Consider the following 15,190-nt stretch of genomic DNA (forward strand, 5'->3'; position numbering starts at 1 on the left):
CGGGTCCCCCAGCCTCGCCCTCCTTTCCTTTTATTCCCGGCCCCACCCGCCAAAATGAACAGCTCGGACGAGGAGAAGCAGCTGCAGCTCATCACCAGTCTGAAGGAGCAAGGTAGGGGGCACGCGGGCGCCAGGTGTGGGCAGCCGCGGCCCGTGGGCGGGGACGGCTGCAGGGCACAGGGTCTGGGGCAGGTGGCAGCTGGCGGGAGGCGTCGTGGCCGCCGTGGTCGCCGTGGTCTCTCCGCCACCCGGGGAGAGGTGTCCTCCGTGTCCCGCGCGCCTCGGGAGCCCGGGCTGGCGGGTAACGTGCGAGTGTCGGGGAGAGCCGGGCCCCGCCGTGTGAGACGCGCTGTCCGCCGGCCGCGGTGGTTGGGGTCGGGGACCGGCAAGGTCGCACGGTCCCCCTTCCGTGCGGTAGAAGCGGGTGGGTTAGATATTTTGGCCACTTTGGGCTGCTCAGCTAGTCCTGACCCCACCCTTGCACATTTGTTGGCGCTGGGTGGCCTGCGGCGCTGTTTCACACCCTCCCCCGCTTTTCATTTAGGTTCGGTCTAGTTCCTCTTTCCTTACCCAGCTGGGATTTTTTAGGCCACGATGTGCTCTTATCACTTCTCAGTTTTAGCGATTTATTAGCCAGTGAGTCAACACTCTGCCTCTGTTGGGCTTCCTGAATTAACAGGCTTGGCGCTGGGCGCAGGAAAGCCAGGCCATGCGCATGTGTTTCCATACTGCTTGGTAACTGGGATTATTCCTTAATAAAGCGCTGTTTCAGTCGGTCTTTTTTTTTTTTTTAATCAGTTACCACACTTCTGAACAAAACCAGATCAGCGACCAAATGTTAACATAAAACATTGTAAAAATGGTTATTACCCTGACCATAGGTGGTCTGAGACTGTAGGTCACAAAAGAGAGGAGCCATACAGATTTAGGAAGTAAAATTGTGTAGAAACATGTGCTTTTCTGAATGACTTGCTGACATGGCCATTTAATGGAAGGGGCCCTGCTCTATGGTGAAACCTGGTTGTTTAGTCCCAGTTCTTTCACTTCTCTTGACTCAGCTCACCAGTTCTGTGAACTTGGTGAAGTCTTCCCTTCCATACATCTTGTAATTAGGCCTTAGGCGACTAGAGACAAGGGCGAAACCAGATGACTTCACGAAATCTTGTCTATTATTACCTGTTTTTCTTTGAAACACAAACATGCTCTAACTCAGGACACCTGGATCGCTGTGGAGCCACCCTCCCCCAAATCCCCAAACAAATCCCAACATTGCTGTTTACTCTGTGACCTTAGGGAGATTATTTAATCTTGCTAAAATGGACATAACACATTCCTCTGTGATATCCTGCATCTGGAAAATGCTGGATAAACATTAGCCTGAGATCAAGTCACAAGCATCGGTGAATCTAGTGGGTGCCCTTATGTGGAATTTTTCGCTTTTTTGTGAGGGTTGGATTCTATTGGTACTTGACTTTTAATAATACCTTTCCTCCCATAACATAAAGACTTCTGATTCATATTCTAGACTTGTGGAGCTTTCATTATTGGTAATATCTGTCAGTGGATATCAGATCTTTTGGTGGATGGTCAGTTTTCAAATAATGATAAAAATTTTCACCTCCTTTCATTTGCTATACAACTTCAAGGGTAGATTAACACTATAAATAATCTATAAATTATTTATATTTTATTGAAACATGTTCTCTGTCTCTATGTTGTATTTGAGACCTGAGAAAAAGGGAGAATTTCTGAGTTTCTGGCTCTTTCTTCTATTGCATTGTATTGGAAATCAAACAAATCCATTGGTATTTTTAGAGGATATATATTTTTGATTAGGGGCATAGCAAAGGTAACAGAACAGTTAGACTTTGAAATTTGAGTTTCTTAAAAGGTACACTTTTTTATGGGGTCTGGTTATGGTCTGGTTACACAGGTATTGGGATTTTTGCAGTGTGGTTTTTTTTATACATCTCAAAACCAGGGCTTTTGCTTGTCATTGGATCATAGACACCACAATTCACTTATTTCAAGAGTATTTAGTTGCTGTTTGACCTATGGACTAACTGGAAAGCTAGAGATGTGAGGTGGAAAAACAGGCAACTGGGTTTTGGAGCACTTAGCCATACATATTATGATTAATTCTGAAAACTGATGGTGTGCATAGCTTATTTTTGAAAATAGACAATACAGTTTATTACCTGTTAACATTATGAGTGATAATTCTACTATCCCTATTTATTGTGAATAAGAACCATTATTCATTACTCTATTTTCCTTTTCTTTTTTTTTAACACTGAGTAAACATATTTATTCCCTCCTTTAAAAAATACTTATGAAGTTGCTACAATATGTAAGGTCTGTGAGCTTGGTACTGGGAGTGTAACTAGTAAACCAGGTAGTTCTTGTTCTCACCAAGTTTATTGTCTAGTAGAGAAGATAGTCATTTGTCAGATAAATATACAATTAAATAATTTTTCTTCTAGGATAAATTCTTAGAAATGGACTTGTTGGATTAGAGGACATGCACACATAGTTTTGCTAGACATTGCAAAAGTGCCCTGCAAAATGGCTACAGTTCCCATTCTCCCAGCAGTGTCCATTTCCCCCCACACTGGTCAACATTAGCTAATAGCTTTCTTTATTAATTTGGTACCCTGACAATTTTTTGAATTTTAGTGGGCAAAATGTTACCTTTTAAAATTTGCATTGCCGTGGTTATTAGTGAGACTTGAAACCTATTTACATGTTTATTGACCATTTGAGTTTCATCATGGGGTTCCTCCCTAAGTAAGTTTTTTAAGTGTTACATGATATTTGTACATATTTATGGGGTACATGTGACATTTTCTTAATGCATAATATGACCCTATTTTCCATTTCTCAAAATTATTAATAAAAGTTAACCATCCAGAAATTATGTGTTTATATGTGCATATATATTTGTCACCTTATATGTAATTTTTATATCAGCACATGCTGAGTTAAATTACTAGAATTGATTGGATAATGTTCTCGATGTATGATCTACCACAAGACCCACAATTTATTTAATGTCCTCTAGATGAACATTTCTGTGTTTTGGGGGTTTTTTTTGTTTGTTTTTTAAAAAAGCAGAAATAATGCTTCTGGTAATGGATTAGAGTTGGATAGTTAGGGTATCCATCACCTTGAGTGTTTATCATTTTTTTGTGTTGGAAACGCCCAAGTTCTCTCTTCTAGCTATTTTGAAATATACAGCACATTGTTGTTAACTATAGTCATCCTACTCTGCTATGGAACATTAGAGCTCATTCCTTCTGTTTAACTGTATGTTTGTATCCATTAACCAACCTCTGTTAATTCCCTGTGTCCCCTCCCCAACCCCCGCCCCAGTGAGTTTTAAGTCTAAAATTTGAACCTATTCCCCAGGAGGGTGTTCAGAAAGAAAGTACCTATCTATTCTAAACCACAGAGCTGTCAGCAGCCTTCCCTAATGTGAAGACATCAGTGGTGTGGTGAATAAGATTGCTTTTCACAAAAGTTGTGAAATGTAATGACGGAGTCTGTCATAATATGAACAATCTCTAATTTATACTTACCATTCCCTAAGCTCTATGTCTTATAAATCACACCCACTTCTGAATTACTTCAAAACATTGTATGTTCCCTTCTAGTGAATGGTATAATTAGCTATAATATGTCTTTCTAGAAAGTTATATTATGTCCCTTTATAAAAATTAACCAGTGTGTGATTGCTTATGTTCAAGCAGATGTTGAGGTAATGAGGTAATTCTCCTTTTGTCTTTTCTGGGGCTTTATTTTATTGAACTGATTGACATCCTTAATGCATGGAGAAATGGCAACTTTGGATACTATTTCCAATGCTTATTTCTTAGCTACTAAAGTGGACATCTCCCTTACAAAACATCACACAATTTGCTCCCCCTCTGGAATTCCATTGGAAAATGGTGGACTTTGCTCAGCATTTGCTTAAGGTGCTTGATTTTTTGGGGACAATTCATTCAGCCTACATGCATTGAATATTCATAGTCAGATACTATGCTAGGCATCAGAAAGGTAAAGCTGAATAAGACCTTGCTCCTGCTGGTGAGAAGTTCCTAGCTAGACATGGAGGCAGGCATTCAAATTCCAAGAAGACTGTCTGATTGGCCTAGTTTGGCCAATCCCATAGATTAAAATCCCTTGGTGGGGCCAGGGAGTGGGCAGGGCACTTTGATTGGCAGCCCCTGCAAGGACCAATGGATTGAAGTAGTCCAAAGCAGAATGAGATGCCACTACCAGAAGGGAAGATACAGACTGGGCACATGTCTATGGACAACATGTGTCCACTAAACTGGTGAGCATAAGCCGGGCTTGGTGGCTCAACCTGTAATTCCCGTGCTTTGGGAGGCTGAGGTGAGTGGATTGCCTGAGCCCGCAGGTTCAAGACCCACCTGGGCAGCTTGACGAGACCTCATCTCTACAATAAATAAAAAAATCAACCGGGCGTGGTAGCACATGCCTGGAAATCCGGCTACTCAGAAGGCTGAGGCGGAAGGATCGCCGGAGCCCGGCAGGTCGAGGCTGCGGTGGCCGGGAGTGGCCACTGCACTCCAGTCTGGGCGACAGAGTGAGACTCCAACTCAAAAATAAATAAATAAATAAAAATAAAAATAAATAAATAAATAAACTGGTCAGCGTAGTAATGCCATGTCATTTCTAATTTGCCGATGAAGTTTTGAAGAGAGTGATTACTACTTAACACTAAGAATTTCTGATGTAAGACTAAAACAACAACCACCACTACAACCCCAAAGTTATGAGCTTTTCTTGAGCTAAAATGAATTTCTTATGGTAGTGAGATAGTTGGTTTTAAAACAATTCTAAACTTCCTTTCATCTTTAGAGTTAGCATTGTCTCCCCAAGATTATTGAGATGGTGCTTAGGGCACAGATGGAAATCTAGTCAAGGTTATTCTCAGAGCAAGTTAGTAAGTAAAAGATGCTTCCAACATTCCCTTGGCTTCTAGACCAGAAAGTCACTAGAGCATTATTTTGACAAAATGGGCTGAAACTGTTGCCTATCACAATGATGATATTGCTGGAAAAGCTGAAGCATTGTCAATCTTGGATGCATATGAAGTCAGTAGGAAGCAGTTTGGAATAAAGTGGTTGCTTGGCTTTTACATGTAAACTTGGTTTTCTGCCAGTATTTTTCAAAGTGTGATCCAGGGACCAACTACCTCTGAATTACCTGGTACTTATTAACAATGCAGATTTGTCCCTAAGTTAGTGAACCATCGCTGAGGAGATACCAGTTGAGCAATCCTCCATGAGATGCATACTCAGCATGGGTTGAGGAACTATGTCTGCTAGTCAAAATTTTTCTTTTTTTTTTTTGAGTTGGAGTCTCACTCTGTCACCCAGACTGTAGTGCAGTGGCCGTTCCCGGCCACCGCAGCCTTGACCTGCTGGGCTCCTGCGATCCTTCTGCCTCAGACTTCCAAGTAGCCAGAATTACAGGTATGCGCTACCATGCCCGGCTGATTTTTTTATTTATCGTAGAGATGAGGTCTCGCTACCCAGGTGGGTCTCGAACCTGCGGGCTCACGCAATCCACTCACCTCAGCCTCCCAAGGCGCGGGATTACAGGCTGAGCCACTGAGCCCGGCTCAGAATTTTTCTATTCTCTTAAAATTTCCATTAAGTAGGTGAATCCTTTTTTTTTTTTTTTAAGTAAATGGTAAAATAAACACATGCTCATAGAAAATAAATAAGTGTGTAAAGCAAAAAGTATGGTGACCCATTCCATTTAGCCCATTATTTCTCAATCTTTATTTCATTATCACGCTTGTAAGAACACTTTTTAGGCTTTCTATGTACCATGCCCCTTTGGAGGGTTATTGTAACATCTAAGGTCTATTTTCTTGACTACTTGAAGATGATATCACCACATTGACGATGCGTGCTATGACTCTATTTCCATTTCTCAAAATTGTCAACAAAAGTTAACCTTCCAGAAATGATGTGTTTATATGTGCATATATATTTATTATCTAATATGTAAATTATTGTGTCAGTACATAGAGAATTAAATTATTAAAATTGATTGGATAATCTTTAAATGTATGGATCTACCATGGTTTATTTTATGTCCTCTGGATGAACATTTCTGTGGTTTTTTTTTTTTTTTTTTGCTATTAAAAATAATGCTTCTGCTAATGGATTAGAGTTGGAAACATCAGTATGAACTCATGTTTAGCTTAAAGTAGATACAACTGGTTACATATAGAAATATTTATAGATACATGTATATATTTGGGTTAGTATACACATTGATATTTTCTTGCTCTGTCAACTGAGAGAACCTAGATGCACTAGTTATAATGAGCACATCTAGTGCCCAGAATTTGGCTTTTAATATCATTCTCCAATAAAAGGAACAGGGTTCCTGGGAGAAATGGCGGATTCTAGGAATGGGCAGGAAATATAGTAGATAAGCCTAGGGCATCTTGTAGTGCCAGAAATGAAGGAAGTGCTGCAACAAAACGTCCACATTGATGGTGATACAGTAGTCCTTCCGTATCCATGGAGGCTATGTTTCAACACCACTGGTGGAAGTCTGAAGATGTAGTTAGTACCAGACCCTATATATGTACTATGTTTTTCTCTATAGATATTTAACTATGATAAAATTTAATTTATAAATTAGGCATAGTAAGAGATTAACAATAATAACAATCATAAAATACAATTATTAAAATATATTTTTAAGCCGTGCTCGGTGCTCAGCCTGTAATCCCGCACCTTGGGATGCCGAGGTGAGTGAATTGCCTGAGCCCGCGGGTTCGAGACCCGCCTGGCCAATTTGGCGAGACCTCATCTCTACAATAAATCAAAAATCAGCTGGGTGTGGTAGCGCACGCCTGTAATTCTGGCTACTTGGAAGGCTGAGGCAGAAGGATCGCCTGAGCCCAGCAGGTCGAGGCTGTGGTGACTGGGAGTGGCCACTGCACTCCAGTCTGAGTGACAGAGTGAGACTCCAACTCAAAAAAAAAAAAAGTCATATATATATATATATTTTTTTTTTAATATGCAATGTGGTCACTCTCTCACAGAATATCTTATTGTACCGCAGTTACTTATTTTCAGACCATGGTTGACCATGTGTAGATGAAACTATGAATGTATCTATGGACAAGAGGGGACTAATATATGTAAGTGACATGGAGCCAACTGAAAGAACTTTAGTGGCCAAAGATGGAGCACTTTGAACAAAATTGGTTTGCAACCCAAAGTATAAAGTAATATATGAGTCAATATTGATATAAATAAATGATTGAATACATGAAAATCTTCTTTGCAGAACAAGGGCAAATTTTCCATGGCGAACAGTTACAAATAGTTTATGTAAATACTCCCTCTCACAGAGGTGTATCATATCCCTGATCCTTAAGTGTGGGATATGCATTGTGAATTCCTTCCAAAGACTGTAATATGGAAAGGGTGGTGGGAATAAGTCATCTTACAGTGAGAAACTTCACAAACACTACCTCAGCTAGTTGCTCAAGGCCAACATCAGCCGTGATAAGTCATGTTGATAGTTTGTATCCTTTTATAGGTGATGAAAATGGCATTTTGCCTCTCTGATCTTCCCCTAAAAACCCATATGCCCAGTCTATTCATGAAGAAAACATCAGACAAATCTCAATTGAAGGACATTCTGTAAAATACCTGATCAACACTTCCTAAAGCTGTTAGGGTCATAAAAAATGAGGAAGGTCTGAGAAACTGTCACAGACAAGATATGCCCAAGGATTGAAGGGGAGAAAAAATTTTATCCTTAACCCTCATAAGTTCATAGTTGGGACAGACTCCTGGAACAAAAGTCAGATTAACAAGAAAAAAACAAGCAAGTTTATGAACAAGTGCGGTGTACATTGTGGAGGAGAAAAATAGCTCCAAACTGTGGCTTGAAACTCTGGCTTATATGTCATCTTCAGCAAAGAACAATACATTTTTAGAGAAGTGATAGGACAAAGGAAAGCAGTCCCAGGCTTCCAAAGTTGGGAAAATGTGGGAAGGTAAATTTATAGAGAAACTAATGGGGTGAAGTCTGCTTGCAGATTCCTCTGGCAAGGCACAGTCTCTGAGCTGATATGGATTGTAAAGGAGAATTTTTATCCTGATTTTAGGCAGGAGAAGGGGAGAGGATAGAAAGACCTTTTGTCTTTGTGATTATCTGTCCTGCTTTTAGGCAAACAGAGGGAAGGCAGAGTGCTCCCCTGCATTCTAATTGTGTTTCGTTCAACAATCCTTTATATATTGGTAAGAAGTATTGTAGTTTTCTTTAGTCTCTTTTAAAACTTTACTTTCAGAAATTTTCACATATTAGGAGCCAAGCTGGCAGCTTTGGGAGATTTTGGTTAGAAGTTGTGAGAGAAGAGATGGGAAAAGGGATGGAAAACACAGATTGGAACCTGCAAAAAATAACAAATTTAAGTACACTGTCTCATATCTTTGAATTGGTCTCTAGTCCTGAGAATAGGATAATTCAGTTAAACACTTGTGTTTCATTTCAAGAGATGATGTCGTATGTGCTCTCTTCATAGTCAGGTCTCAATATGGTATAAGTATACATTTCTGTGGCAACAAAAGAAAAACAAAGATTTATGTTTAGAGCAGTCTATAAACTAGTTTTTGAGTCTGTAGAGCAGCAAGTTGAGATTTCCAGATCTTGGGCTTGAAGTATCTTTAGCTGGTGTGGAGCAAGCAGTGGCAATCTGACAGATTTTCTTGTTTGTAGTTTAAATGTTATACAGATTATGTACATATAAGCTGTTGGAGTGATTTCTCTGAAGCTTCTACCAAGTTGTCTAGCTTTAGCTTGCAGAGCTTCAGCAAAAACAAAGTTTTTGTTTCATCACTTCTAGGTCAGAAGGGTGGGAGGAAAATTGGAAATGTTACTTTGGAGACTCACAGCCAGATATTGGAGAAAACTAAAATAATTCAGAATCTAGTCCGGATAACAGATAAATAATAAAATTCCCAAAACAATGAACATGGCTAGAATCTAATAATGGATGAACTGTAGTTTCTGAACTATACTTTTTCTGAAACATAATTTTCTGAAATAATTTATCTTTCTCCAGTCACCCTCATTTCTACCAAAGATAATCACAGTAAGACCAATTTATTTGTAAAATAAGTTTTAGTCTCATTATACTTGACCTGATTATTTATATAAGTACAGCAGGACTAGTGATTGATTATATAGGCTCTTTTAAAGTCTGTTTTGCTGGAACTCTTCATAAGAATTCTCAGAGTAGACTTAAAAAAATAAGTAAAACAATCACCTCCCCAGGCTAAGAAGCCAAGCCATGGACTCACCATTAAATTATGATTGTACTACCTGTAGTCTTAGGTGAATATCCTTCTTGTCTAGGTTTTAAAAGTATTCTGAGGTTCCTGGGCCTGTCAGGAAGTAAAGTCAGAATTCCTTACCCACATGTGAGGCCATATGAACTGTGTATTCAAGGTACTAGGTCAGATTTTCCAGGGGACTTTTATTAGCTCTACAAAGTCAATCTCGGTTCCTTAAAATTATCTGGTTATATCAAAAAATATGACATTCCCGTCAAAGCTTTGGCAGTATAGCCAGTGTTTTCAGTTGTGTCCTGTTACAAGAACAGATTCCTGTTTAATTTAGGCAAATAACTATATCATTAAAAAAAAAGAACACTTATGAATAGTTTCCAAATTTTGGAGGATCAGGTAGGGAGAAAATGTAGCTATTTCAGTTCTGCTTGCAAAGTGTATTTTACCAAATTGTGCTGAAAAGCATTTCCTTAAATCTAGGCTGGGAAAAAAAAGAATCAGCAGAGTTTCAAACAAAAGGGTCATAAAAATCATAAGCCATCATCATTTTAGTCCCATGTAATTATTCTGCATGGTGTTGAGCTATCAATTTTAGGAGTTCAGTTTTCCCACTAGAGTTCTGGAATTCTTACCCAGTCCAGTGATATTTTTTAAAGTTATCAGAGAACTGTACTTGTCAGAATTATTTTCATTCTTTCTATATGCTTCCTTGAAGATCCAACACCTTAGGAGTATGATTGCTTGCAGAAAGCTTTTAGAAAGAGTAGCAGAATAATACAATTAACTGTGGTTAACAAGACTTAAAATGGTCACGGTGAAAGATCTGATGGGAGATCACCAATGATGTAGTTGACAAGGAAATTTGCTTATTTCTGAGAGACACAACATTTCAACATAATTACCAGTATTATGACAAGTAACATTAGATTTCTAGGAATGTCATACAATTTTGGAATACCCATATCAATAACATATCTATACAAAAATAACTCTTACTCTTTGACAATGCTTCCCATATAATTTAGCATGTTGAATAAACCTAATGGGTTTAATATTGTCTCTTTCAGACTTTCAGGGGCCCTTTGACAATCCCAAAGTCAGTTCAAGGTCAAAAATCTTAATTTAGACTTTGATTTTTAGGAAGTCCCTAGAAACTTAAGGTTCACAACAACCAAAATAGTATCACAAGTCACTGTGAAATAAGTCATTCATTCAACCAGTGATAAATAGAAATGTCAAAAACAAATACAGACAGTTACATAGTTGTAGAAAAACCTTAACTCTTTAACTCAGTTTTCTAAATTAATCAAAGACCCAATAAAGGCAGCATGAATCACAGAGAATCATATTGATAAAACACAGAATCTCTTCTTTCTCTCTCTCTCCCTCTCTCCCCCTTTCAATTCACTAAAAAGGTAAAAAAAAATTTATTTTCTGATATCAATAGTACTACATAAAAATATTGTTTTTTAAAAAAGATTAAATTTTAGTTTTGCTTCAGTATACTTTTGATATCACAGCTCAATTTAAAATCCCTTATAATAAATTCGTTCAATTTTTGTGAGATTTTCTCTTCCCAGCTTTCTATATCCATTCAGTTTTGTTTTGATCATAGCTTTCTTCATTCACTTATTCTGAATCATCCTTTAAATAACCTCTCTCTATACAACATCACTTCTTTCCTCAACAAAAATAGAATTTCATTTTTTTGTAACTGGTGTCACCAAAAACCACATCATGTTTTCCTTATAAGCTCTGTATACATAATTATTTCTCTTATTTCTAGTAGTTTTAATTATGCATGCTAATTAGAATTTTAATCCTTAGCAATTGTGAGCCACCATTCTATAGACTAATACCATTTTATAATTTCTTAGAAATATATGCTTCCTAAAAGCACAATTTTTAAAGCTTATTAACAGACACAAATATCTTTGGTTTCTTTGCAATAAGAAACCAAAAGTAGATAAATTTATGTGTGGTAAAATTAATGTTTTAAAATTTTATCTTATTTGGAAATGACCTAGATATTCAATTAATATACATTATTTAATTTAATTTAGCAAAGCTCTAAGGGTATGCTTACCTAAGAGATTGGGAAACATTTTTAAGTAAACATATTATGAGATATATTATTTTAAAGTACCTGTATAAGCTCTTATCCTACTTATGTTTACTTAATTCACTCATTTTAATAATTATGCTTATAAAATTTCTTGAGATGTTAGACAAAGGTAACCATTATCTCAAGTTACTTTTCATTTTTTTTGAATTGGAGTCTCACTCTGTCACTCAGGCTGGAATGTGATATGCGGTGGCACCATCATGGCTCACCATAGCCTGGACCTGTTGGACTCAGGTGACCTTTCCACATGCAGTGCCCTCCCTGGCTAATTTTTTAAATTTTTTGTAGAGATAACATCTCACTATGTTGCTCAGGCTGGTCTCAAACGCCAGCCTCCCAAGGTGCTGGGATTACAGGTGTAATTCGCTGCGGCTGGCCTTCAAGTTATTTTTCTATTAGCCATTTCATAGCATGTGCATCATAGGAGTTACTACCCAAACAGGAACTCTAAAGTTAATTATATGTGGTATTTTTTTTTGTAACTCAATAACTCAGAAGACTTTTGACTAAACCAACAATATTAAATTAGTCTTATTTGCTTGAGTTACGTGAACTTGAAAAATATTTGGGTTAATTTCTACATTAAGTAGTTTTAAGTATAATTTATGAGCACTTATTTTTATAAGGGTAATTTATCTTTAAGCCTACTTGAAATTTCTTCAAAGGATTTTATACCATGTAGACACAACATACAACATACATGTATACATAAAAATACAAACACAAAAAGATACAGCTTTTATTTTAAAATTTTCAGCTATGAGACAGATACAATAATATCAAACTCACTAATTTATAAATGACAGTTGGATTCAGTAGAGAGAACAAAGAGGCCTCGAAAATAGTCTGAATAACAGTGTTCAGTTAAGACAACTTCTGACTATAGAGATCTTTAAAGTATCTACTTATCAGATTTCCTCTAGGACAAACAGTAATATTCCTGGCTTCTTGGCTTCTCTTTTTCCTTCCTCCTTTTTTTTTTTTTTTCCCTCTGAGAGTTAGCTCCCTGAAGTTTTCATTTTGAAAGTAATAGTTTCTCAGGTGATACTGATTAGGAAATTTACATTTCAAAGACACAGAAATAATGGGAGTTTTCACCAAAAAGGAGTTTTGGGGGTCTTATATGCCTATTAGAGGCCTGAGGCAATTAGGATTTAGACATTTCCTTCTTTTTCTTAAGTGGAGGGCAGATCTGTTTTCAATGTCCTTATATTTTACAGTATTTGCAGGCAACCTAAGATGAATAGATGAGGTTTGGGGTTGGTTTAACAAAGTGGGCTTTGAGTTGCTTTTAGAGTCACATTCCCATTTTGTAAAGACAAGGAGAGTTGCTTTTAATTCCTCAAAGAACTTTGGTTGCCGTCTACATGATATCAAGGAACTGACCCATCCATCCAGTTGCATTATCTTTAAGCTGACTTTATTATTTTTTTTAATATCAGGGAGCAGATTTCCAACTAAGATGGAAATCAGATCTCTCTGTTTCACCTTTAGTGCTGTTTGTCTTGGGAATATTTATTAAACTGTTTTCTTTCTTTCTGAGTATGTAGTTCCATTTTAGCTTAGGAGAGAAGACAAAACAGGTAAACAAACTCCTATCATTTGGATATTTGGCCTTCTAGACACCATGCTGGAATTTGATCCCTAATATTGGATGTGGGGTCTGATGGGAGATGTTTGGGTCATGGGGCCAGATCCCTCATGAATGACTTGGGGCTGTCCTGGCAGTAGTGAGAGTTCTCACACTCTATTAGCTTCTGTGAGAGTTCCTGCCATCCCACCACCAGGAGATGGTTGTTAAAAGGAGCCTGGCATCTTCGCCCTCTCTCTTGCATTATACTCTCAACACGTTATCTCTGCACACACCAACTCCCCTTTGCCTTCCACCATGAAGCCTGAAGCCCTTACCAGAAGTAGGTGCTGGTGCCATGCTTCCTGTACAGCCTGCCAGAACTGTGAGTCAAATAAACCTCTTTTCTTTATAAATTATCCATCTTCAGATATTCATTTATAGCAACACAAATGGACTAAGACACAAATGTAAACCAGAATTCCATACCATAGTAATATCTTACAAGTGACTCAAGACCAAAATTTCAACCATACATAAAAGCAAAACCAAGAAAAAGCCCTTTGTGGCTTTAACCAAGGTCTTCAAAGAGGGAACAAAAGATGCAGCTTTTCCAATATGCAGACTACTCCCAAAAGACAGCTGAAGGAAAGAAAAGCTTTGCTAGCCATAAATGAGGTGAAACCCCTGTTTATGTCCAGTCAACTGCTAGGGTGGCCGCCTGTGCACAAAGCTTCAATAACCCTTATGCCCCCATAGATGAAGGTGAAAAGGCGATAATAGTCCGCAAGACAAACAGGAAAACAAAAACTGTCCATGGGAGGGGGATAGAAATCATTAACAATAAGCCTTTTTATGGCTTAAAACCATAGATGCAAAATTTATATTCCAAAGAGAGTACAAGATACAGTCCCCCTCAAAGATAGCCTGAGAAAGCAGAGCCTTTTTAACAAGGCAGTGAAGACAAACTTCCCTGAGAGTTGGTATGATTGGATAGATGTTTTGGACTCCTAGATGTTTTGTACTGCCTGACACAAATCTGACAGTTTGTGCCCTGGGGGTCAGGGAAGACCAGAGAGAAAAACCTCACTTGTAACAAAGATGCTTCTCAAGACACAAAACAAGTTGAAAGGTGGATCTTATCATGATTTTCCTTTTTATGATTAACCCCCCCCTCACACGCACACACATGCAAAACAGACAAGGAAAACAAAGACCATTGCTGGAAGGCTAAAGATCAATAACCAATAGGTATCCAAATAAAATCCACAAGAGTCACAAATCTAGAGAACTAATTGTTTTCTTTCAAATGTTATTCTCCTACCTATCTGAATTTGGAATGAAAGGAATGAGGAAAATTTTTACCTTTCTCTCTACAGACTTGCATAAGAATTCTTACCTGTTTCTACCAGTTCTCCCAGTATATCATCTTCAGGTCCCAGAGGAAGTGAAGTGACCCAGAATATCCTGCCAACTATGCCAAAATGAAGAGGAGAAAAATAATTTTCTCCTCAACCCTTATAAGGTCATAGTTGGGACAGACTACTGTAATAAAAGACAGATTAACAAGAAAAAAGCAAGCTAGTTTATGAACACATGCAGTGTACATTGGAGAAAAAATAGCTCCGGCTGAGGTGAGTGGATTGTCTGAGCCCGCGGGTTCGAGACCCACCTGGGCAACTTGGCGAGACTTCATTTCTACAGTAAATCAAAAATCAGCTGGGTGTTGTAGTGCGTGCCTGGAAGGCTGAGGCAGAAGGATCGCTGGAGCCCAGCAGGTCGAGGCTGCGGAGGCCGGGAGTGGCCACTGCACTCCAGTCTGGGTGACAGAGTGAGACTCCAACTCAAAAAGAAAAAGAAAAATAGCTCCAAGTAGTGGCTTAAAACTCTTTCTTATATATCATCTTCAACAAAAAAACAGTAAAGTTTTAGAGAAGTGATAGGACAAAGCAGTCCCAGGCTTCCAAAGGTGGAAAAATGTGGGAAGGTAAATTTATGAGAAAACTAATGGGGTGAAGCATGCTTGCAGATTCCTCTGACAAGGCACAGTCTCTTAGCTGATAAGGACTGTAAAGAAGAATTTACATCCTGATTTTAGGAAGGAAAGGGGGAGAGGATAGGAAGACCTTTTGTCTTTGT

At 38.3% G+C, this 15,190-nt stretch overlaps 1 protein-coding gene across 5 annotated transcripts in view; it reads left to right on the forward strand.

Annotated features, from left to right (window-relative positions):
• Positions 1 to 5: 5 nt before the first annotated feature.
• Positions 6 to 15,190, forward strand: part of SHTN1 (shootin 1) — a 106,835-nt gene continuing 91,650 nt past the window's right edge. For 4 of the 5 annotated variants that reach the window (XM_008069669.1, XM_008069671.1, XM_008069670.1 and 1 more), the window contains exon 1: positions 12 to 112. In XM_008069669.1, the coding sequence (XP_008067860.1) occupies positions 55 to 112 (58 nt within the window). In that variant the 5' untranslated portion in view covers positions 12 to 54. Of the gene's footprint in view, positions 113 to 15,190 lie in introns of all 5 variants that reach the window. The other variant, XM_021718402.1, reaches the window with a different exon arrangement.

Source organism: Carlito syrichta, unplaced genomic scaffold, assembly GCF_000164805.1.
Source record: "Carlito syrichta isolate Samal-C Ts95f unplaced genomic scaffold, Tarsius_syrichta-2.0.1 Scaffold312174, whole genome shotgun sequence".
In the NCBI taxonomy this organism is placed as follows: domain Eukaryota; kingdom Metazoa; phylum Chordata; class Mammalia; order Primates; family Tarsiidae; genus Carlito; species Carlito syrichta.